General features: G+C 43.9%; 2 protein-coding genes across 2 annotated transcripts; one reads left to right on the forward strand and one right to left on the reverse strand.

Annotated features, from left to right (window-relative positions):
• Positions 1-311: 311 nt before the first annotated feature.
• Positions 312-12,535, forward strand: LOC115141762 (NAD(+) hydrolase SARM1-like). Its single transcript, XM_029680940.2, has 10 exons — positions 312-1,601; positions 3,030-3,417; positions 3,572-3,802; positions 7,450-7,662; positions 8,408-8,499; positions 8,633-8,826; positions 8,904-9,036; positions 9,223-9,412; positions 11,429-11,550; positions 11,793-12,535. The coding sequence occupies exons 1-10, from the start codon at positions 1,123-1,125 to the stop codon at positions 11,974-11,976; spliced, it is 2,226 nt and encodes a 741-aa protein (XP_029536800.1). The 5' UTR covers positions 312-1,122; the 3' UTR covers positions 11,977-12,535.
• An 858-nt stretch (positions 12,536-13,393) lies between these two features.
• Positions 13,394-21,233, reverse strand: slc46a1 (solute carrier family 46 member 1). Its single transcript, XM_029681628.2, has 7 exons — positions 20,667-21,233; positions 19,220-19,454; positions 18,829-18,985; positions 18,147-18,631; positions 17,574-17,657; positions 17,221-17,377; positions 13,394-17,120 (listed from the first exon to the last, which is right to left on the reverse strand). Exons 1-7 carry the CDS (start codon positions 20,985-20,987, stop codon positions 17,069-17,071), a joined length of 1,491 nt encoding a protein of 496 aa, XP_029537488.2. The 5' UTR covers positions 20,988-21,233; the 3' UTR covers positions 13,394-17,068.
• Positions 21,234-21,809: the final 576 nt, after the last annotated feature.

The raw sequence follows: 21,809 nt of genomic DNA on the forward strand, positions 1-21,809 counted from the left end.
AGCAAAGGGGGGACCAACTCCATATTAATGCCCATGAATTTGGAATGATATGTTCAACGAGTAGGTGTCCACATACTTTTGGACATGTAGTGTATCAATTGATGTGCACTGTTTTATCTTATTGTAGCTCCATAATAACCTATTTAGCACAGTTGATGTGTGTACCACCTTGTTGATTGATTATACTTCTACCTTTATCCACAAGGGGGAGATGAGCACCATACTGGCGCTTTGTTGCTGAGCGGGCCTCGGCATGACATGTCCGTCTGTAAATATATCCTGAAGATAATGGGCGGTCCTAGCTTCGAGGACGTTCGAGGATGCTGAGTCAAGGATGATAAGGAGAGGGTCTATTTTAAGAATACGTAGCCTAAATAAGATATATTTGTTATGGATTAAAGCATAACAAGTCGTTTCAATATAGTCATGTGAATAGACAGGAAAAAGGAAAACCGTGAGAGTAATTTTGATCGACAGTGCGTCTTTGTCTGGATTTACAACTCAATAATGCAAGCGAGAGACAGAAAACAACAGAGCTGTTTATATTTCTCCATCCAGCTGGTAAACATCATTTGATATGTAATGGGCTTTTTGAGACAATTGTTTTTCCCTGTCTAGGAGTTCTCTAAACATCCGCAGTGGTGATACATTATCTAATAGTGGACACAGCGAAGGCTTGATCATTTTTTTGGCGTCGGGTTATTCTGAGTAGACATAATTTGATCCAACAAGGCCTTGTGTAAATGATAGGAGAAAACGGAGGACATCCGGGTTTAAATGCAAGCATAGTGTGACGGCTTGGTCATGATGATGCGAGATGAGTCTTTATTCACTTATTTTCAAAGATGACATCATTGTGATAATGATGCAATTTAGTGAAAGCTGTCACTTTGATTTTATAGCTCAGCATCCAGTCCAGATGATGGGATTGTAATTTCACCTATTATGGTTTGTTCATGTATCTAAACAACTTGCTTGCAAGACAAACATTGTTTCCCATTCAGTTATAACCAGGTTATTACGCACACGTTTATTTCTCCAGAGAAACTGGCCTGATAATTCATCTGTTATTGATCAGGGCCTGCAACAAGCCCTCTTGGCCCTGACAGAGATTGGCGGTTGATGCTCTTATCTCTAACCGTTTTCCTCTGGAGACCCTATCGATACCTCTCCATGTTCAGCTCCGAAAGACTCACGGTACCGGAATATGTCATTCGGATTGGGAACCGGAGGTCGGGCAGCTCGACCTCATCCTCGGAACCGAAAGCACCACCGGTCTCACCGGGTGTCCATGGTGCCGACGTCCAGGATGTTTTGGATACATCGCTCCCGGCCCTGCGCTCCGCTATCAAGACACTGAAATCAGCCAAAGATACATCGGATCTAGACGAGACCCGCAGGGCCATCGCAGAGACGTTCCAGTTAGTGGAGGAGGCCTGGGTTCTGCCTACTGTGGGCCGGCAGGTCGCGGAGGAGATATGCAACAGGATAAGACTGGATGGAGGACTGGAGCTGCTCCTGCAACTCCTAATGACACCTGCTGTGGAGATCACTTATGAGTCTGCCAAACTACTGGAGCAGATACTGGTCTCTGAGAACAGGTGTGTATTCACTACAGGCCTACATGCACTTTTTCCGTTGTACAACATATTACCTCGGTCCTAACCTTTAGGGCCAGTTTCCAGGACCCAGATAAAGATAAGTCTTAATCGTTCTGGGGCGCCAGGCAGCCTAGTGGTTAGACCAGGCAGAGGCAGCCTAGTGGTTTGAACATTGGGCCAGTAACTGAAAGGTTGCTGGATTGAATCCCCGAGCTGACAAGGTAAACATATGTCGTTCTGCACCTGATCAAGGCACTGTTCCCCGGTAGGCTGTCATTGTAAATAAGAATTTGTTCTTAATGTTCTTAACGGACTTTCCTAGTTAAATAAAGGTTAAACAAACATTTATAAACTCAGCCACTGGGTTGGGGAGGAGCTGATTACATGTAAGTGTTACGGTAATTACAGTAATTGTTGCGTTACCAGCCAAAATATTGTAATCAGATTACAGATACTTTTGAAAAACTAGATGATTACTTCGAGAATCAGTTTTATATTTAGAAAGAATGATTGCGAAAAATATTTGACATTTCTCTGTTTTTTCAATGACATTCAAATCAGCATTGAAAAAAGGAGCAAATGTACATTTGTTCCACCTGAGTGAGTCTGACCATAAGTCAGAGACCACTATGACGACACACCAAATGTGTTTGATGCATCGCAGGAAAAGAGCAGGAATAGTCATTTGTAGGCTACAGTCCAAGCTATGTTTTCCAGTCGCACCGTTGGAGATAAGGATGACAGCAGTGGTGTAGTCTAGGCGATACAGATATCACTTATTATTGATCAAAGCATGCCATTCCATGAGCGCAGTATTTATTTTTCAACTCAAACCAATGAGCCCAATCAGTCCTCCATGACAACAAAATCATAAATAGAGTAGCGCTGGCTAATAAGTCCTTAGTTTTTGGTGCTCAGGTAAAACAATTTGGATAATCTATACTTCCATATTTCCAAGTCCCATTCCTGAAGATCAAGGGGTATAACATTTATTGGAATGACTGGAATTCTGATAGACTTTGGTTTTTAATGTAAAGATATAAGTTAATTGTATTATTATATGTAGTAGAAAGCGATGGGTTAGAAGAATCATACATAACCAACCCATAAAGTAAAATTTAACATCCATATGGCCAGATATGTAATCTTTAACATTGATTTATCCTGCAATAGTTGTCTTCAATTGGTAACATACATGTTTGCCTTCTTCTAATGCCTCTTGAGGGGAAAGTAATCTAAAAGTAACTGAATGTAATCAGATTACGTTCCTGAGTTTGAGTAATCCAAAAGTTACCTTACCGATTAGAATTTTGGACAGGTAACTAGTATCTGTAACGGATTACATTTTGAAATTAACCTACCCAACCCTGCCTAGTTATATACTAATAATTTTCTTTACCCTCCTCACCTCTCTCTCTTCCTATTCAGAGATTACGTGGCTCACATGGGTCTGGGGGTGATCCTGAACCTGACGAGGGAGACAGAGGATGCCCAGCTGGCCCGCAGTGTCTCAGGCATCCTGGAGCACATGTTCAAACACACAGAGGAGACGTCCGCCCAGCTCATCGCCAATGGCGCCCTGGATGCCCTGCTCTTCTGGTGCCGCGGTACCGACCCCACCGTCCTCCGCCACTGTGCTGTGGCACTCACCAACTGCGCCATGTATGGCGGCCATCACTGCCAGCGGCTGATGATCGAGAAGCAGGCAGCCGAGTGGTTGTTTCCGCTGGCGTTCTCCAAAGAGGACGAGCTCATCCGCTTCCATGCGTGTTTAGCGGTGGCCGTGCTCGCCAATAACCGGGAGATCGAGCAGGAGGTGGGTCCTGTGTGGCTCAGTTAGTACATCACGGAGGTTGTAACACCAGGGTGGTTGGTTTGATTCCTGCACTGGCCACCTATACAAAAACACGTATGCACACAACACTGTAAAGTTCCCTGGATTAAAGTGTCTGCTAAATGTATTATTATAGGTGGTGAAGTCAGGGACGTTGGAGCTGGTGGAGCCCTTTATTGCATCTCTGGACCCTGATGAGTTTGCCAGGAGCTTGCTGGACAGTGCGGACAGCATGCAGGGGAGGACGGCTGCAGACCTACAGCAGCTGCTGCCACTACTGGATGGGGCCAGACTGGAGGGGAAGTGTATCGCTGCCTTCTACTTGTGTGTCGAGACCAGCATCAAGTCACGCCAGCGCAACACCAAGGTCAGTATCAGGGAACAAAAGCCCACCTGATTCTACCTTGATAAGCAGTTGATTTGCTGAATCAGATGTGTTAGTGCTGGGCTGGAACAAAAGCCTGCACGCCCTCCCTGTGGTGACCACTACACCTTAGTGCAGAGTTTCACAAACTTGGTCCTCTGCACCCCAAGGGGTGCACGTTTAGGTTTTTGTCCTAACACTACACAGCTGATTAAAATGATCAAAGCTTGATGATTAGTTGATTATTTGAATCAGCTGTGTAGTGCTAGGACAAAAAAACTAAATGTAGAGGACCGGGTTTTGGAAACCCTGCTTTAGTGGGTAGTGGATACAGGGATTTCACCCAACAACCTTTTGGGGCCTAAAACCACTTCTGGTCCCCACTTACCTAACGGTATATAAAATCAAATCAAATCAAATTGCATTTGTCACACGCTTTGTAAACAGCAGGTATAGACTAACTATGAAATGCTTACTTCCCAACAATGAAGAGAGAAAAATGAATGCAAATAATATCACAAGGAATAAATACACAATGAGTAACGATAACTTGGCTAAAAACTGTACATGGAATACCAGTACAGAGTCAATGTGCAGGGGTATGATGTAATTGAGGTAGATATGTGCATATAGGTAGGGGTAAAGTGACTAGGCAACATGATAGATAATTAACAGTAGCAGCAGCATATGTAATGAGTCAAAATAATTAGTCCAAAAGGGGTCAATGTAGATTGTCAGGTTAACTATTTGGTTAACTATTTAGTAGTCTTATGGCTTGGGGGTAGAAGCTGTTCAGGGTTCTGTTGGTTCCAAACTTGGTGTATCGGTAGCGCTTGCCGTGTTGTAGCAGAGAGGACAGTGATCAGGCCTACCACTGTTGTGTCGTCAGCAAACTTAATGATGGTGTTGGAGTCGTGCAAAGCCACAAAGTCGTGGGTGAACAGGGAGTACAGGAGGGGACTAAGCATGCACCCCAGATGGGCCACTGTGTTGAGGGTCAGCATGGCGGATGTGTTGTTGCCTACCCTTGCCACCAGGGGGTGGCCCATCAGGAAGTCCAGGATCCAGTTGCAGAGGGAGGTGTTCAGTCCCAGGGTCCTGAGCATAGTGATAAGCTTAGTGGGCACTATAGTGTTGAACTAAAAGCTGAAATAAATAATTCTCTCTACTATTATTCTGACATTTCACATTCTTAAAATAAAGTTGTGATCCTAACTGACCTAAGACAGGGAATATTTACTAAGATTAAATGTCAGGAATTGTGAAAAACTGAGTTGAAATGTATTTGGGTAAGGTGTATGTAAACTTACGACTTCAACTGTATTGACTACAGCTTTTGTAGTCAATGAACAGCATTCTCAAATACAGTTGAAGTCGTAAGTTTACATACACCTTACCCAAATACATTTCAACTCAGTTTTTAGTATTTAGTAGCATTGCCTTTAAATTGTTTAACTTGGGTCAAACGTTTCGGGTAGCCTTCCACAAGGTTCCCACAATAAGTTGGGGGAATTTTGGCCCATTCCTCCTGACAGAGCTGGTGTAACTGAGTCAGGATTGTAGGCCTCCTTGCTCGCACACACTTTTTCAGTTCTGCCCACAAATGTTCTATGGGATTGAGGTCAGGGCTTTATGATGGCCACTCCAATATCTTGACTTTGTTGTCCTTAAGCCATTTTGCCACAACTTTGGAAGTATGCTTGGGGTCATTGTTCATTTGGAAGACCCATTTGCGACCAAGCTTTAACTTCCTGACTGATGTCTTGAGATGTTGCTTCAATATATCCACATAATTTTCCTACATCATGATGCCATCTATTTTGTGAAATGCATCAGTCCCTCCTGCAGCAAAGCATCCCCCACAACATGATGCTGCCACCCCCGTGCTTAACGGTTGGGATGGTGTGCTTGCAAGCATCCCCCTTTTCCCTCCACACATAACGATGGTCATTATGGCCAAACAGTTCTATTTTTGTTTCATCAGACCATAGGATATTTCTCCAAAAAGTATGATCTTTGTCCCCATGTGCAGTTGCAAACCGTTGTCTGGCTTTTCATGGCGGTTTTGGAGCAGTGGCTTCTTTCTTGCTGAGCGGCTTTTCAGGTTGTGTCGATATAGGACTCGTTTTACTGTGGATATACAGTAGATACTTTTCTACCTGCTTCCTCCAGCATCTTCACAAGGTCCTTTAGATTGATTTGCACTTTTCGCACCAAAGTACGTTCATCTCTTGGAGACAGAACGCGTCTCCTTCCTGAGCGGTATGATGGCTGCGTGGTCCCATGGTGTTTATACTTGTGTACTATTGTTTGTACAGATGAACGTGGTACCTTCAGGCGTTTGGAAATTGCTCCCAAGGATGAAGCAGACTGTGGAGGTCTACAATTTTTTTCTGAGGTCATGGCTGATTTCTTTAGATTTTCCCATGATGTCAAGCAAAAACTCACTGAGTTGGAAGGTAGGCCTTGAAATACATCCACAGTTACACCTCCAATTGACTCAAATGATGTCAATTAGCCTATCAGAAGCTTCTAAAGCCATGACATAATTTTATGGAATTTTCCAAGCTGTTTAAAGGCACAGTCAACTTAGTGTATATAAACTGAGCCATGACCTGCCTTTCAAAGCATTTGGCTAATGATGTGAGTGCTATGGGCAATAGACATTTAGACAGGTTACCTGGGCGTTCTTGGGCAAAGGGACTATGGTGATCTGCTTGAAACATGTAGGTATTACAAACTGGGTCAGGGAGAGTTTGAAAATGTCAGTGAAGACACCCGCCAGCTGGTAAGCACATGCTCTTAGTACGTGTCCTGGTATCCATCTGGCCCCGCGGCCTTGTGAATGTTAACCTGTTTAAAGGTCTTACATTGGCTACGGAGAGTGAGAACACACAATCGGTTGGAACTGCTGGCGCTCTCGTGCATGGTTTCGTGTTACTTGCCTCGAAACGAGCATAGAAGGCATTTAGCTTGTCTGGTAGGCTCGCGTCACTGGGCAGCTTGCGGCTGGGTTTCCCTTTGCAATCCTTAATAGTTTGCAAGCCCTGCCACATCCGACAAGCGTTCAAGCTGGGTGTTTGATGGCTCATTGAAGGTCGTAGCGGGATTTCAAATAAACATCCGGATTAGTATCCTGCTCCTTGAAAGCAGAAGCTCCAACCTATAGCTCAGTGCGGATGTTGCCTGTAACCCATGGCTTTTGGTTGGGATATGTACAGTACGTGCGGTCACTGTGGGGACGACATCGTCGATGCACTTATTAATGAAGCCAGTGACTGATGTGGTAAACTCCTCAATGTTATCGGATGAATCCGAACATATTCCAGTCTGTGCTAGCGGAACAGTCCGTTAGCATCCATTTCATCTGACCACTTCCGTATTGAGTGCGTCACTGTTACTTCCTGTTTGAGTTTTTGCTCGTAAGCAGGAATCATGAGGATAGAGTTATGGTCAGATTTGCCAAAGGGAGGGCGAGGGAGAGCCTTGTATGCGTTTCTGTGTGTGGAGTAAATGTGATCAAGTTTTGTTTCATCTAGTTGCACAGGTAAAAATGAAGTAAAAGGGATTTAAATGTTCCTTCATTAAAATCACCAGCCCTACAATATCAATGGACATACAATTGAATGTGTGTACATTCTTCCTCCCAGATCTTCCAGGAGATAGGTGCGGTGCAGAGCCTGAAAAGGATTGTCATGTACTCCAGCAACGGGACGGCCTGTACCCTGGCCAAGCGGGCACTGGGGATGATGGGGGAGGAGGTGCCACGACGTATCCTCTCCTCTGTGCCCAACTGGAAGGGTGGTGAGGTGCAGAGATGGCTCCAAGTGATTGGATTCAGCTCTTATACTGAGCGCTTCCAGGTGTGTGTTTCTGTGTCTCAGTGTGTGTTTGTGAGAGAGAAAGATAGATAGAGATAGCGATAGCAAAGACAAGGTATAAACAATAAACAATGAGAATGTTCTTCTATAGTCCTTGTAAAGATGGTGACAAAATAAGGTGAATGTTTGGTTTCATATCTATTAGATATGGATACCTACAGGTAACTACCAAAATAATAGAAATACTTGAGTAAATGAAGGATACTAAGTACATTGAAAGCAGCTGCTTTCACGCAGATGTGGTTCCTGAGTTAATTAAGCAATTAACATATCATCATGCTTAGGGACATGTATAAAAATGCTGGGCAGGCCAGTATTTTGGCCATTATTTTGTCAACCATGGCTATGCCCCCATACGATAACAATGCCCCCATCCATAGGGCACGAGTGGTCACTGAATGGTTTGATGAGCATGAAAACAATGTAAACCATATGCCGTGTCCCTCTTAGTCACCAGATCTCAACCCAATTAAACACTTATGGAAGATTCTGGAGACAGCGTTTTCTACCACCATCAGCAAAGCATCCCTCCAATAGAGTTCCAGACACTTGTAGAATCTATGCCAAGTCGCATTAAAGCTGTTCTGGCTCGTGGTGCCCCATCAACCTATTAAGACACTTTATGTTGGTGTTTCCTTTGTTTTGGCAGTTACCTGTATTTCTCCTTAGCCTCTTACTCACTAAATTAACTCAGTCTTTCTCTCTACTCTCTCTACCCATCCTTCAGGAGCTGCAGGTGGATGGTGACCTACTGCTGAACATCACAGACCAGGAGCTGAGCACTGACCTGGGCATGACCGCAGGACTCACTCGCAAGAGGTTAGTTCAATCATCTGTCAAGTTTATGTCAAGCTTATAAAACGTCTGTTACACCAGTCAACATCAGTGAAATTGAGCATTGAAATAAAATCCCCACCTCACCCTTCCCACTCCATTTTGTTTTGTCTTCTAGGTTCCTCCGTGACCTGCGTGTGCTGAAGACCTATGCCAACTACTCGACCTGTGACCCCAACAACATGGCTGACTGGCTGGGCGAGGTGAGCCCACGCTTCCGCCAGTACACCTACGGCCTGGTGCAATCTGGCGTGGACCGCAAGAACGTCCTCCACCTCACCGACCAACAGCTCCAGTCAGACTGTTACATAGGTGGGTTGTGAGCCAAAAGGCACATTTACGTTCCCTGCAAGACAATGGAGAATAAAGTATTCCTTTTCTCCTTCTAGAGAACGGCATCCATCGCGCCAAGATCCTGGCAGCCACCCGTAGGCCGATTAAGCCGTGTCTGACCGATGCCCAGCCCCCTGGACCGGATGTGTTTATTAGCTACCGCAGGACTACCGGTTCCCAGCTCGCCAGGTCTGCAGAGAGGGAGAGGAAGAGGGAGAGGGAGAGTCATGGATAGGGCGAGGAATAATAGTCAGGAGAGAGGGAAAGCTAGGGAGCTTTGGAACAACATTATCAGGTTTGTTAGGATTATCTGGAGGCTAAGATCTATAGATCGTTAATTGTTACTCCCCCCACCCCCCCCCACCCCACCCCCAGTCTGTTGAAGGTCCACCTGCAGGTCAGAGGTTTCAGTGTGTTCATTGACGTGGAGAAGCTGGAAGCAGGGAAGTTTGCTGACAAGCTGATCCAGAGCGTCCAGCGGGCACGGAACTTCATCCTGGTGCTGTCTGCCAACGCCCTCGACAAGTGCATGGGCGACACTGGCATGAAGGACTGGGTACACAAGGTCAGACATAGACGGATCTATACATAGATCGGTTCTGCATACAGAACAATATACACTGAGTATACAAAACATTTATTTTTCCATGACATAGACTGACCAGGTGAACACTATGATCCGTTATTGATGTCACTTGTTAAATCCACTTCAATCAGTGTAGATGAAGAGGAGGAGACAGGTTAAAGAAGGATTTTTAAGCCTCGAGACATGGATTGTGTATGTGTGCCATTCAGAGGGTGAATGGGCAAGACAAAATGTTTAAGTGCTTTTAAATGGGGTAAGCAATACTTACCTGGTTTGTTACCCGGTTTGCACCGGTAAGCAATGCTTACCCGGTTTGCAACGGTTTGTGTCAAGAACTGAAACACTGCTGGGTTTTTCACTATCAACAGTTTCCTGACTGTATCAAGAATGGTCCCCTACCCAAAGGACATCCAGCCAACTTGACACAACTGTGGGAATTATTGGAGTCAACATGGGGCAGCATCCCTGTGGAACGCTTTCAACACCTTGTAGAGTCCACGCCCCGACAAACATCAACAAGGGATCATAGCTTTCACGTGGATTCACCTGGTCAGTCTGTCATGGAACGAGCAGGTGTTCATAATGTTTTATTCATTCAGTCTAGATCCAATAGTATCTAGATGGAATTACAAAATGTTTCTATGTGTATTATCCTGTCACTCTAGCCTTTACATGTCTAGATGTTCCATCTATATGTTGGTGATATACAATATTAGACACCAGTGGCGTCATTTGGGGCTGCAGCGTAGCCTATTGGTTAGAGTGTTGGACTAGTACCAAAAAGTTGCAAGATCAAATCCCTGAGCTGACAAGGTACAAAATGAACAAGGCCCTGAACAAGGCAGTTAACCCACTGTTCCTAGGCCGTCATTGAAAATAAGAACTTGTTCTTAACTGACTTGCCTAGTTAAATAAAGGTCAAATAAAACATTTCAGCTGAACTTAGGGTATGGCAACGTTGAAGCTCCAAGGAATTTATATAAAGTTGAAGCTCATGTATTCCATTGCTACACAATTTAAAAATGCTAAAAACAAACCGCAAAATTGACTGGACATTATCTGTCACGTTCGTTGTATGGAGGAGACCAAGGCGCAGCGTGATATGTATACATACTTCTTTTAATAAAAAAATGCAACACTGAACAAACTAACAAAACAACAAAACGTGACGCTAATACGGCTAGTGCAGACAGGCAACTTAACATAGAATAAGAACCCACAAATACCCTATGGCTACCTAAATATGGTCCCCAATCAGAGACAACGATAAACAGCTGTCTCTGATTGGGAACCAATTCAGGCCACCATAGACCTACATATACCTAGACTTACAAAAAACCCTAGATATACAAAACCCCTAGATAATACAAAACTAACATACCCACCCTAGTCACACCCTGACCTGACCAAAATAATAAAGAAAACAAAGATAACTAAGGTCAGGGCGTGACATTTTCACCTTGCTGCTGTAGCTTCATTCACCTTAGTCAATAAAGGACTTTCTACAATCACGTCATACAGAAATTAGCTGCTACTGTACCCACTAGTTCAGCACCGGTATTAAAAACTCAAGTTTAGTTTCATGTCAAGTCAAACAGTAACTACCTAGCCATCTACAACCATCTTCCACCTCTGCACTGTTTTGAAAGAAAAGTTGCACTGTTCACTGCAACTGCGTCGATGTGCTCTCTCAAAGGCATCCAGCCGGACAAACACCCTTCTCGCACGCTCAAAGGCGTGTGCATGGTCCTAAAGCCAGCCCACTAATAATTTGCCTTGGAATGATTTTAGTAGCCTATTTTAAGTTGTTGGTGTTGAGCGAGGGTCTGGCGACTGCCATACTCTGCCATGCCCTATTGACACCCCTGCACTGCATACAGAACAATGTTACAGTTGAGACATTATTTTCCCCATATACCCCTGCCCCTTACATGTCTAGACTGTAAAGACACGGTGTCTGTCTGTGATTTAACGTACCTCTCGTAAATCCTGCAGGAGATTGTCACAGCTCTCGCTGAGAAGAAGAACATCGTCCCTGTCACTGATAACTTCATGTGGCCTGACCCAAACTCTCTGCCTGAGGACATGAAAACCATCCTCAACTTCAACGGCATCAAGTGAGTCAGACAGAGACGGCAGACTGTTTGAGAGAGATGAGCAGTTTGAACACTTATCCAAAGTGCACTTCGCTGGAGTTTCTTACATTTTCTTTCCCCCTGTCTCCCTCTCTTTCTCTTTCCTTCTCTCTTATCTTTTTCTATCACTCAAACTCTCTTTATCTCTCCCTCTTTCTCCCTTCCTCTTTCTCTTTCCCCTTCTCCCTCTTTCACTCCCTCCCTCCCTTTCTCTCTCGATACAGGTGGTCCCATGAGTACCAAGAGGCCACCATTGAGAAGATCCTGCGTTTTCTCAAAGGCAACCCCAGCCAAGACCAGACAGACTGTCCCAAGACAGACTGTCCCAAGACAGACTGTCCCAAGGCAGACTGTCCCAAGACAGAGTGCCCTAGTGGAGCTCTGGTCTGTGATGATGTAAAAGTGTGACCATTAGTGATCAGTAATCAATAATGTCAAACAGAGCATGGTCTGCGCTCTGGTTGGTCAGCTCTACCCGTGTGCATGTGAAGACACGTTTAATAGTCAGTATTTAAATCATATGTTTTTCAGCACTTGTAAATACCATGTAGTGCTCTCCAAAGCTGCAGTTCCACTGTCATAAGCTGTTATTAGCATGGTCAGGTATATTGTTTGTCTCTCAGGAAATAACCTGTCTTAAAAGTCAGCCGTTGATGGCATCATGCAATTACACGTAATACAAATGTGGAGTATCTCTGTTTCCTCTCCATAGCACTGCTCTCTCATTGTTATAAATAAGCCCATACTTTCAAAGAAAATACAACATTCGGGTTTATAGTAGCCTGAGTACCAGCCTGTTTGTGCTATCATTCCAACTCCTTGACATGTTAGGCTTGGAGTTGGCAAGAGTACAAACAGATCTGGGACCAGGCTTTTAGTAATGTTCATGCGTAAAGTACATAGTGTATGCGAAATACTGTATGTTTTTTTTCTTCTCATGGTGCTTAAATGGAATCCTGCAAGCTCATTGGTGGTCGACTATTGCATTGATTTGATGTGTCTTTACGATTGTGTAACCTGGGTGCTGGCAAACAGCCTAATCCAACAGAGATGACCTCTGACCGATACAGATCGAGTCTGGTCCCAGATCTGTTTATGTGCTGTTTTGCCAACTCCTATGGTCATTGTCGTGACAAGGACCATACGAGATGTCGAAACTACACAAACAGATCTGGGACCAAGATAGAAGAGGTCTACAATAACTATACTCATTATACACTTACACTCATCTGCCCAGCGACAATCAGGGGTTCACAAAGAACTCTCTCTCTCAACCAAACTTGAGGCAATGAAAAATACCATTATCAATGTATTTTGCTCATGTGAAAATGGATAGACACTCTCTCTCTCACTGTTCACAAAGATACAATCAGCTTACAAAACCAATATCTACACTACCACCTAAGGATGAAGCTACTCCATGAAAACACTTCTATCCCCTGCCTGTCAGAAAGTCTTGTAGTATACAGTCACAACATGCTGTTACTTTGTTCAGCTAAACTGATGTAACTACAATGCTGATTTGTGGTTTGATTCCTTCCTCACGCCAAAAGAGATTCTGTCATTGACTTGGCTGCTTGACAGTCAGCCTTAGTTCACTGGTTTGTATCTATTGGATAGAAGCAATTCAGTAGATAAATGATATCACATTGAGGGCAGCGCTAAATACTGTATACATGGCTCACATTGAGGATCTTTTTTAGACCAGCATGCACCACCCCTGTCTAAATCATTTGAAAAAAACATCTAACAAAACAATCATGCAGTTTCTGATTATCAGTTTAGATATTACTAACCAAGTGTTGCAAAATGAGCACAGAAGTGATAAAATCACCAAGTTTTTGTATTTATAATTCAACGAAGTGGAATGCTAACACTTTACTTTAAACATGGAATTATTAGGTTATTCGTGAGGTGTTGGTTTTGTGGATTCATATCTGTTAGTGATGTACAGTAGATACGTATGTATCCACACAGTACTAAACAGTGTGGGGGGAAGGAAAACAAAAAATGTCACCTCAGTCCCAAGCTTCTGTATTTGCTCTCAGCACTGCTAGCTATATCTTGACACTGTTTTGATGGCTCTTCTGGGCTATTTCCCCTGTTGCCTTAATATATGTGTTGCTCTTAATATAGGTATGTTGATTAAATACTGTATACATAGACATTTTGGACTTCAAGATTTAGGCATTGTTGTCATTTTACAATATAGTGCCGCAATAAAAAGGATACAGTAAATCTGTGAATCTTTCTGTGCATTAAAATACAGTGCAACACTGTCCTTGAAATGGATTCTTATGAAGCGTTATATTGCCTTATTATTATTATTATTAACATATTCATGGCAGATAATGGATTCAATGGAATTATGAAACGGTATACTAAATCAGTAAGGCATGAGGCGGAAGGCCCCTAGTTGTGAAACACTCATCATATACCATGACCTTTTGTGGCTTGCTTTATTGTAGAGTTTCATATGTTCCACTTCTGCATCTACAAGGTGCTATAAATGTTTTATAAGGCAATAACATTTCATAAGAAGCCAGTTAAATGTTATCAAATATATAATTGGCTTTCCACATCAGCATCTACAAGATGCTATAAATCTTTTATGAGGCAATAATATTTCATAAGAAGCCACTTAACTTTAAGTGTCAAATATATCATTGGCATGATTCAATCATTCATTCGTACCATTTTCTAAAGATGATAAATATCATTCACAGTATTTAAAAATCAGTAATACTGTACGGTGCAGACATTCAAATCAATTCACAATACTGAGCAGAAACTCTTATCCAAAGCAACTTCCAGTCAGTGCATTGAACACATTGGTTACATGATTTCAGAAAACAGAAAGCCAGTAGGCCTATCACAGGCCTTACTTCTCCCTAACAGCAAATCAAAATATATCACCCAAATACTGAGTGACAGTAATGCTTCAACTCTCCCCCTGACCGCAACCCCTCAGTTTCTGTTGCATCCTTTTAAATGTGTTATAAGATATCTGGTTGCCCCCTGTGCTACTCAGGGTTGAACCCAGGACAGTGTGTGTGGTGTGTGTGAGCTAGCTGTGGCCTTGTGCTGGGGGGTTATCATGTGTTGCTATGTGAGAACACTTTAGGGAGCAGGGAGTTTAGACTAGGCCATCTATTGGCACACACACACACACACACACTTACTTGCCTATCTATTGTATAGTATGGAGGGGTGACAGGGTTGCTGTGTTAGGGCACTTAAGGGGTTAGACTGGGTTATCTGTTGAATGGAGGGATGACAGTAAACTGTAAGCAGTGTAACTCAGTACTCCCTGACTGCTGTTAGAAGCGGATGGGTCTCGGTTTGTTCAGAGATACTAATGGTTGAGTCTGGACAAGTTGGGCTAAAGTCGATCTATCTGCTGCTCACATGCTATGGTGACATTGAGATGCACTGTTATTGAATTTCATGTATTTTCTGCCTGCCCTTGGATAGTTTGATATAGTACTGTGGGTATTATTTGACCACAATTGTATGTCAGCTCACATTAGGTTTTCAGTTTAAAATACAACAGAGAACTCAGACCTCTTTCTCTTCTAGTCTCAGATGACGTAGTGCACAGTGATGTCTGATATGGTGGGTTGGCTGGTGATTCCAGCGTTTTGGTCTTGGTCTTTTGGTGTTGAAGCCACGGAATCCAAACTCTGTGTGGTCTAATGACAGTCAGCTACCTCTCCAGCATACTGGTAAAAAGGTGTATGTAGGGCAGCAGAGGCTGTGGCCTTCCAGGCTCAAGCTGTGATGTGAGGAAGTTTATCTACTGTCTGTCTGTCTGTCAGTGTCAGGATGTTGCAGAGTCTTCTCTTCTGTCTGTCTGTCTGTCTGTCTGTCTGTCTGTCTGTCTGTCTGTCTGTCTGTCTGTCTGTCTGTCTGTCTGTCTGTCTGTCTGTCAGTGTCAGGATGTTGCAGAGTCTTCTCTTCTGTCTGTCTGTCTGTCTGTCTGTCTGTCTGTCTGTCTGTCTGTCTGTCTGTCTGTCTGTCTGTCTGTCTGTCTGTCTTGTCTGTCTGTCTGTCTGTCTGTCTGTCTGTCTGTCTGTCTGTCAGTGTCAGGATGTTGCAGAGTCTTCTCTTCTGTCTGTCTGTCTGTCTGTCTGTCTGTCTGTCTGTCTGTCTGTCTGTCTGTCTGTCTGTCTGTCTGTCTGTCAGTGTCAGGATGTTGCAGAGTCTTCTCTTCTGTATGTCTGTCAGTGTCAGGATGTTGCAGTCCTCTCTTCTGTCTGTCTGTCTGTCTGTCTGTCTGTCTGTCTGTCTGTCTGTCTGTCTGTCTGTCTGTCTGTCTGTCTGTCTGTCTGTCTGTCTGTCTGTCTGTCTGTCTGTCTGTCTGTCTGTCTGTGTCAGGATGTTGCAGCCCTCTCTTCTGTCTGTCTGTCAGTGTCAGGATGTTGCAGAGTCTTCTCTTCTGTCTGTCTGTCAGTGTCAGGATGTTGCAGAGTCTTCTCTTCAGTCTGTCTGTCAGTGTCAGGATGTTGCAGAGTCTTCTCTTCTGTCTGTCTGTCTGTCTGTCTGTGTCAGGATGTTGCAGAGTCTTCTCTTCTGTCTGTCTGTCAGTGTCAGGATGTTGCAGAGTCTTCTCTTCTGTCTGTCTGTCTGTCTGTCTGTCTGTCTGTCTGTCTGTCTGTCTGTCAGTGTCAGGATGTTGCAGAGTCTTCTCTTCTGTCTGTCTGTCTGTCTGTCTGTCTGTCTGTCTGTCTGTCTGTCTGTCTGTCTGTCTGTCTGTCTGTCTGTCTGTCTGTCTGTCTGTCTGTCTGTCTGTCAGTGTCAGGATGTTGCAGAGTCTTCTCTTCTGTATGTCTGTCAGTGTCAGGATGTTGCAGTCCTCTCTTCTGTCTGTCTGTCTGTCTGTCTGTCTGTCTGTCTGTCTGTCTGTCTGTCTGTCTGTCTGTCTGTCTGTCTGTCTGTCTGTCTGTCTGTCTGTCTGTCTGTGTCAGGATGTTGCAGCCCTCTCTTCTGTCTGTCTGTCAGTGTCAGGATGTTGCAGAGTCTTCTCTTCTGTCTGTCTGTCAGTGTCAGGATGTTGCAGAGTCTTCTCTTCAGTCTGTCTGTCAGTGTCAGGATGTTGCAGAGTCTTCTCTTCTGTCTGTCTGTCTGTCTGTCTGTGTCAGGATGTTGCAGAGTCTTCTCTTCTGTCTGTCTGTCAGTGTCAGGATGTTGCAGAGTCTTCTCTTCTGTCTGTCTGTCTGTCTGTCTGTCTGTCTGTCTGTCTGTCTGTCTGTCTGTCTGTCTGTCTGTCTGTCTGTCTGTCTGTCTGTCTGTCTGTCTGTTGTCTGTCTGTCTGTCTGTCTGTCTGTCTGTGTCAGGATGTTGCAGAGTCTTCTCTTCTGTCTGTCTGTCAGTGTCAGGATGTTGCAGAGTCTTCTCTTCAGTCTGTCTGTCAGTGTCAGGATGTTGCAGAGTCTTCTCTTCTGTCTGTCTGTCAGTGTCAGGATGTTGCAGAGTCTTCTCTTCTGTCTGTCTGTCAGTGTCAGGATGTTGCTTCTCTTCTGTCTGTCCTCTGATCCCGACACTCCACTATCCTAAACACACAACAACATGCATGAATCACAAGGTATTTATGGCCTCAGTGTTTTAAATGAGGAAAACTGAAATTGGAATTTCAGGTAAGGTAGGACTTACCCAATGATCCCTGTGGGGATGAGGAGGAGGAGGGCTCCGAACAGGAAGGGGAATCCCTTCATGATGTGCAGGGTGGCTGGGTAGAGAGAGTTAAAGAGGCTGCTGGCCACCAGGGAACACAGCCCCTCCACACAGGCCACCGACGCAAACAACGCACCTGAAACACACACAGGACAGGAAATAGCACGTAGCACTTAAAAGCATATTCTTATGAAGTGTTATGCTACCTTATGAACATTTACAGCACCTTATTGATGTAGTCATAGAGCACTATGAAACTGTATACATGAGAGGCCGTGACATATTGTGAATATATCCCAGCTAAGGGCTTTCTTTTGAAAGCGCTCTCTCACCTTGTTCTTCAGGCCCCACCAGCTTGGACAGCTTGGCCCTGAGGACTGGAGTGGCTGCCATGTAGAGGAAGCACAGCCCATAGCCTGTTAGAGAAGGGGAATAGACACATGTTTACCTGTTAAAGGTACACTATGGAAGTTAACTTGAGGAATGGACACACAACAATGATGATGGGGATGTTCCATGTATAATCTATCACCATCAGTAGAAGACAGTGGATAAGCAGTGAGTTTTGCAACCTCTACCCAGCTGTTTGATCTCTGTGGAAGAAACCAGACAGGAGGAGAGAGAAAACAGAAGTCCTCCAGGGCAGGCTTATTGATCTAGTACTCTGGGAGACAGGTGTCTTACTGTGTGCTACTAGAGCGTTTCTCCCTGTGTACTGTTCTCCAGACACCATCGGGCAATACTGCTGACTTATACTGTTGCTAGCAGAGCCAAGAGCACATGTTCACTAAGACTAATAATAAGCTGTGAAAAAGGTCAATACATCTAGTAAACTCTAAACTGATTGTAATCTGGTTGTTATGATGTCATTTTAACTCGTTTTGTTTTCTGGGATAGCCTCTCACCTGTGAACATGAGTTCAGTAGTGTTGGCCAGTGAGATGACCACCAGGCCGGTCATGTTTGAGGCCAGTCCCACCAGAGACACCCAGGAGTCCTCTAGGCATCGCTGCAAGGTCCTCAACCCCAGAAGGCTGCTGAGGTAGGCCAGGTTCTGAGCTGCAGACCCCCAGCCAATCAGCCCTGGGCCCCAGCACAGCGGAGAGCTCAGCTCATATAGAACAAACAGCTCGCGGCTGCCAAAGTGGACCGTCACCACCAGGAAGAAGCAGAAGATGTAGAGCCACAGTTTGTACCTCCTCCATTTTGTGTAACTGACGAGCTCGGTGGGGTCGCCTAGTGCAGAGTAGAGGCGGTAGACGGCGCGGTGGTGACGGGTGGTAAAGAGTTTGGCACTGGGGTCAGGGGTCACGGACTCGGTTACAAACAGGTAGGCATAGAGGGCAGCAGCCAGGTTAGTGGCCAGCACCAGCCAGAATGGGTTAATGTACCTGGGGAAGAAAAGAAAGGCTGGAGAATTTGGTTATTTCAGTATGGATCAAGTCCCCGTGAGGGGTATAAGTGTTATCCAGTTAAGAAGCTTACAAACATACTGTAATCAAAAAATGAATTGAAGAAGAATATGAGAGATGTTTTTCATCCACAGATAGCGAGCTACCTTGGGTCATCTTAAGATGATATAACCTACCCTTGTGCCCGACGCCACTGCCCCCCTATGATACTGGCCAGCATGCCAGCCAGTCCCAGACAGGCCTCCAGCACTGCCACCCTGAAGGTCCGGGAGCCCCTGTCACTGGTGTCAGCCACATAGGCAAAGCAGCCTGCCAGGATGGTGTTGAAGTCGCCTGAGAGTAAGGATGAGTTAGTTGATTAATCGATAAGTCGGTCAAGGATGCCCACATTGATCAACATTTTTTTTTAAAGAAGTGGATTAATTGGTTAATTGGCCCGAGCAACTAATTTATTCTGAAAAACTTGAGTTGGACATGATGTATTATCTGGTTGTATCTTAGTAAAGATCTTCCTGAAGCTAACATAATGATGTCCCATCTTCTTATCAATACAGGACATATCCCTACCTGAGAGGCCCGAGAGCAGCCTGCCCAGGAGGAACCAGGCCACAGGCAGCTTGAGGTACATGACCAGCAGGTAGACCCCAGCCTGCAGGGCCAGACCCAGGCTGGGCAGGATGAGCACGGGCCGCCGGCCCCCCTGGTCACTCCAGGAGCCAAGCAGAGTCACCACAAACAGCCCCACTGCAAATCCTCCCAAGTTGATGTACAGGTTCCAGTGGGCTGTCAGGGTCTCTACCTCCTGATGAATGATGAGAGGATATGGTTTGAGTTATGATGAAAGCAAACAGTTCACTGTCATGGTCAGTTATCTGCATGCCAACCTAAAACTCCAGTACCTGGTGTCACAAGAGGAGTTCAAAGGACAAATAGAGTGACTGGTTGTTGAGACATGTAGTTGTTTCTAGTTGTCACCTGATGTCACTAGTTGGCGTTGCAGTATGTAAGGAAGGATTCTGTCTTACATGAAGTATTTTGATACTTATTTTATTGGCCGTCGTTTGATATATTGCACTCTATTGTGTCATGTACATGTCCTTTACTGATGTGCTGCTTTTAATATTGATGTGTATCAAATCAAATCAAATTGTATTAGTCACATGCCCCGAATTCAACAGGTGTAGAACTTACAGTGAAATGCTTACTTACAAGCCCCCAACCAACAATGCAGTTCAAGAAATAGATATTTACAAAATAAAATATTTTCTAAATAAACTAAAGTTTTAAAAAATCGAATCAATCAAATCAAATGTATTTATATAGCCCTTCATACATCAGCTGATATCTCAAAGTGCTGTACAGAAACCCAGCCTAAAACCCCAAACAGCAAGCAATGCAGGTGTAGAAGCACGATCAATCAAAAAGTAACACAAGAAATGTACATCATTTGCCATAACTGTCATGTTTGCGCATATCTCTCCTATGTACAAATCTTATGGCAGTCATTTTACTTAATTAAGGCCCTTGGAAATGACCTGCATATCTGTAGGAATAAAAAAAAATCTAATGCAATATATCGATATACAAATGTAATGGTGTTTGTTTGTGGAAAGTGATTTACATTTGTGGAAAGTGATTTACATTTGTGGAAAGTGATTTACATTTGTGGATTGGAACTTAATTGTATAGATCATGATACACGAATAAAAAATGCATGCTGTGAGTTCACAATACATTTGGTATGATATTGATCCCATACAGGTCTCTCTTAAAAAATATATTTTTATCTCAGCTAGACTAACTTGGTTGAATAAAGGTTAACATTTATCATAATAATCATTAAGATGTTAAACGTGAAGTTCGATTATTATTTGATGTTATTCAACCAATGAAGCAATTATTTAACCATCATTCAATACCTTTATTTGCTAAACCAGCCGTGTTAGTGCTAGGCTGGAATAAAAGCGTGCACACAAGAACAGGAGTGATAGAGGATTGTCTAGGTTTCCCCCACCTTTTGAAGTGGGTCTGGGGGCCCAGAAGTGTTGGCACATCCCCCTCCTTTTGTTCCGTTGTAACCTACGTCTTCACTGATGCGGTCCCATAGGTACTGCGTAGACAGCGGCCACTGAAGTGACAGCGAGAACATCGATAAGAACAATACGGGTTCAACAGAAACCGAAAGCGGGCAAGCGAACGGCGGGCGTCTATAGCAAATGTGTCCCTTATTCTCAACCTCCTCGTTATTACAAAATGTGTCATTTATCCGTATTTCGTCGTCTACAGACGATAGAGTATCTTCGGGAAGAATTGCTCTGGTGTCCGAATCTTCCATTGCCAGTTTGTAGGATACAAAAAAAAAGAATCAAGACCCCAACTAAGATTTTCGGTTCCTTTGTTATTATAGACTCGTCTTTGCAAAACTGAATAGTTTGCGGACAAAATCTTCCAATAATTCACTTGTTCGGATCAGAAACAAAGACAAAACGTACTTAAACTGTAAGTAAAACCTCTAGAAGTTAATAACACTAGTCTTGTCCGCATAATGGTCTCGAGATTGCCCCATCTGGACGAAGCTTCGAACTGCACCTCGAGCTTCTGTTGCTCTCCCATTTCAGGACAATTCCACGATGTCAGTGACATCGATTTCACTTTCAAATGTACTGAATGCTAAACAAAAACCAATGATTGCAAAGTTAAACAAACCACACACTTCTATGCACAATGACTACTTTTAACAATTCTCAGAATAGTTGACAAAAACAGATTAAAAAAAAAAAACTTTATTTAACTAGGCAAGTCAGTTGAGATAACATTCTTATTTACAATGACGGCCTAGGAACAGTGCAGATGGTTTGTGCTGTTGGTGCTGTCAGAGATTTTTAGAACCAACCCAAAATATAACTGTAACGGTTCTCTTGTGGTGAAGTTTGAGACTTTTATCTCCCTCACCAACTTCAAACATCAACTATCTGAGCAGCTAACCAATCGCTGCAGCTGTACATAGTCTATTGGTAAATAGCCCACCCATTTTCACCTACCTCATCCCCATACTGTTTTATTTATTTACTTTTCTGCTCTTTTGCACACCAATATCTCTACCTGTACATGACCATCTGATCATTTATCACTCCAGTGTTAATCTGCAAAATTGTAA

The sequence above is a fragment of the Oncorhynchus nerka genome, linkage group LG14, assembly GCF_034236695.1.
Source record: "Oncorhynchus nerka isolate Pitt River linkage group LG14, Oner_Uvic_2.0, whole genome shotgun sequence".
NCBI lineage: Eukaryota > Metazoa > Chordata > Actinopteri > Salmoniformes > Salmonidae > Oncorhynchus > Oncorhynchus nerka.

Bases quoted from the DNA above. Each gene is read 5' to 3' on its own strand.
- LOC115141762 (XM_029680940.2), top strand. From the start codon at position 1,123: ATGCTCTTATCTCTAACCGTTTTCCTCTGGAGACCCTATCGATACCTC. The intron at 1,602-3,029 runs GTGTGTATTCAC...CTTCCTATTCAG, and splicing joins ATACTGGTCTCTGAGAACAG to AGATTACGTGGCTCACATGG. The intron at 11,551-11,792 runs GTGAGTCAGACA...CTCTCGATACAG, and splicing joins CTCAACTTCAACGGCATCAA to GTGGTCCCATGAGTACCAAG.
- slc46a1 (XM_029681628.2), bottom strand. From the start codon at position 20,987: ATGGAAGATTCGGACACCAGAGCAATTCTTCCCGAAGATACTCTATCG. The intron at 18,986-19,219 runs GTAGGGATATGT...CCTTACTCTCAG, and splicing joins GCTGCTCTCGGGCCTCTCAG to GCGACTTCAACACCATCCTG. The intron at 18,632-18,828 runs GTAGGTTATATC...TTTCTTCCCCAG, and splicing joins CAGTGGCGTCGGGCACAAGG to GTACATTAACCCATTCTGGC.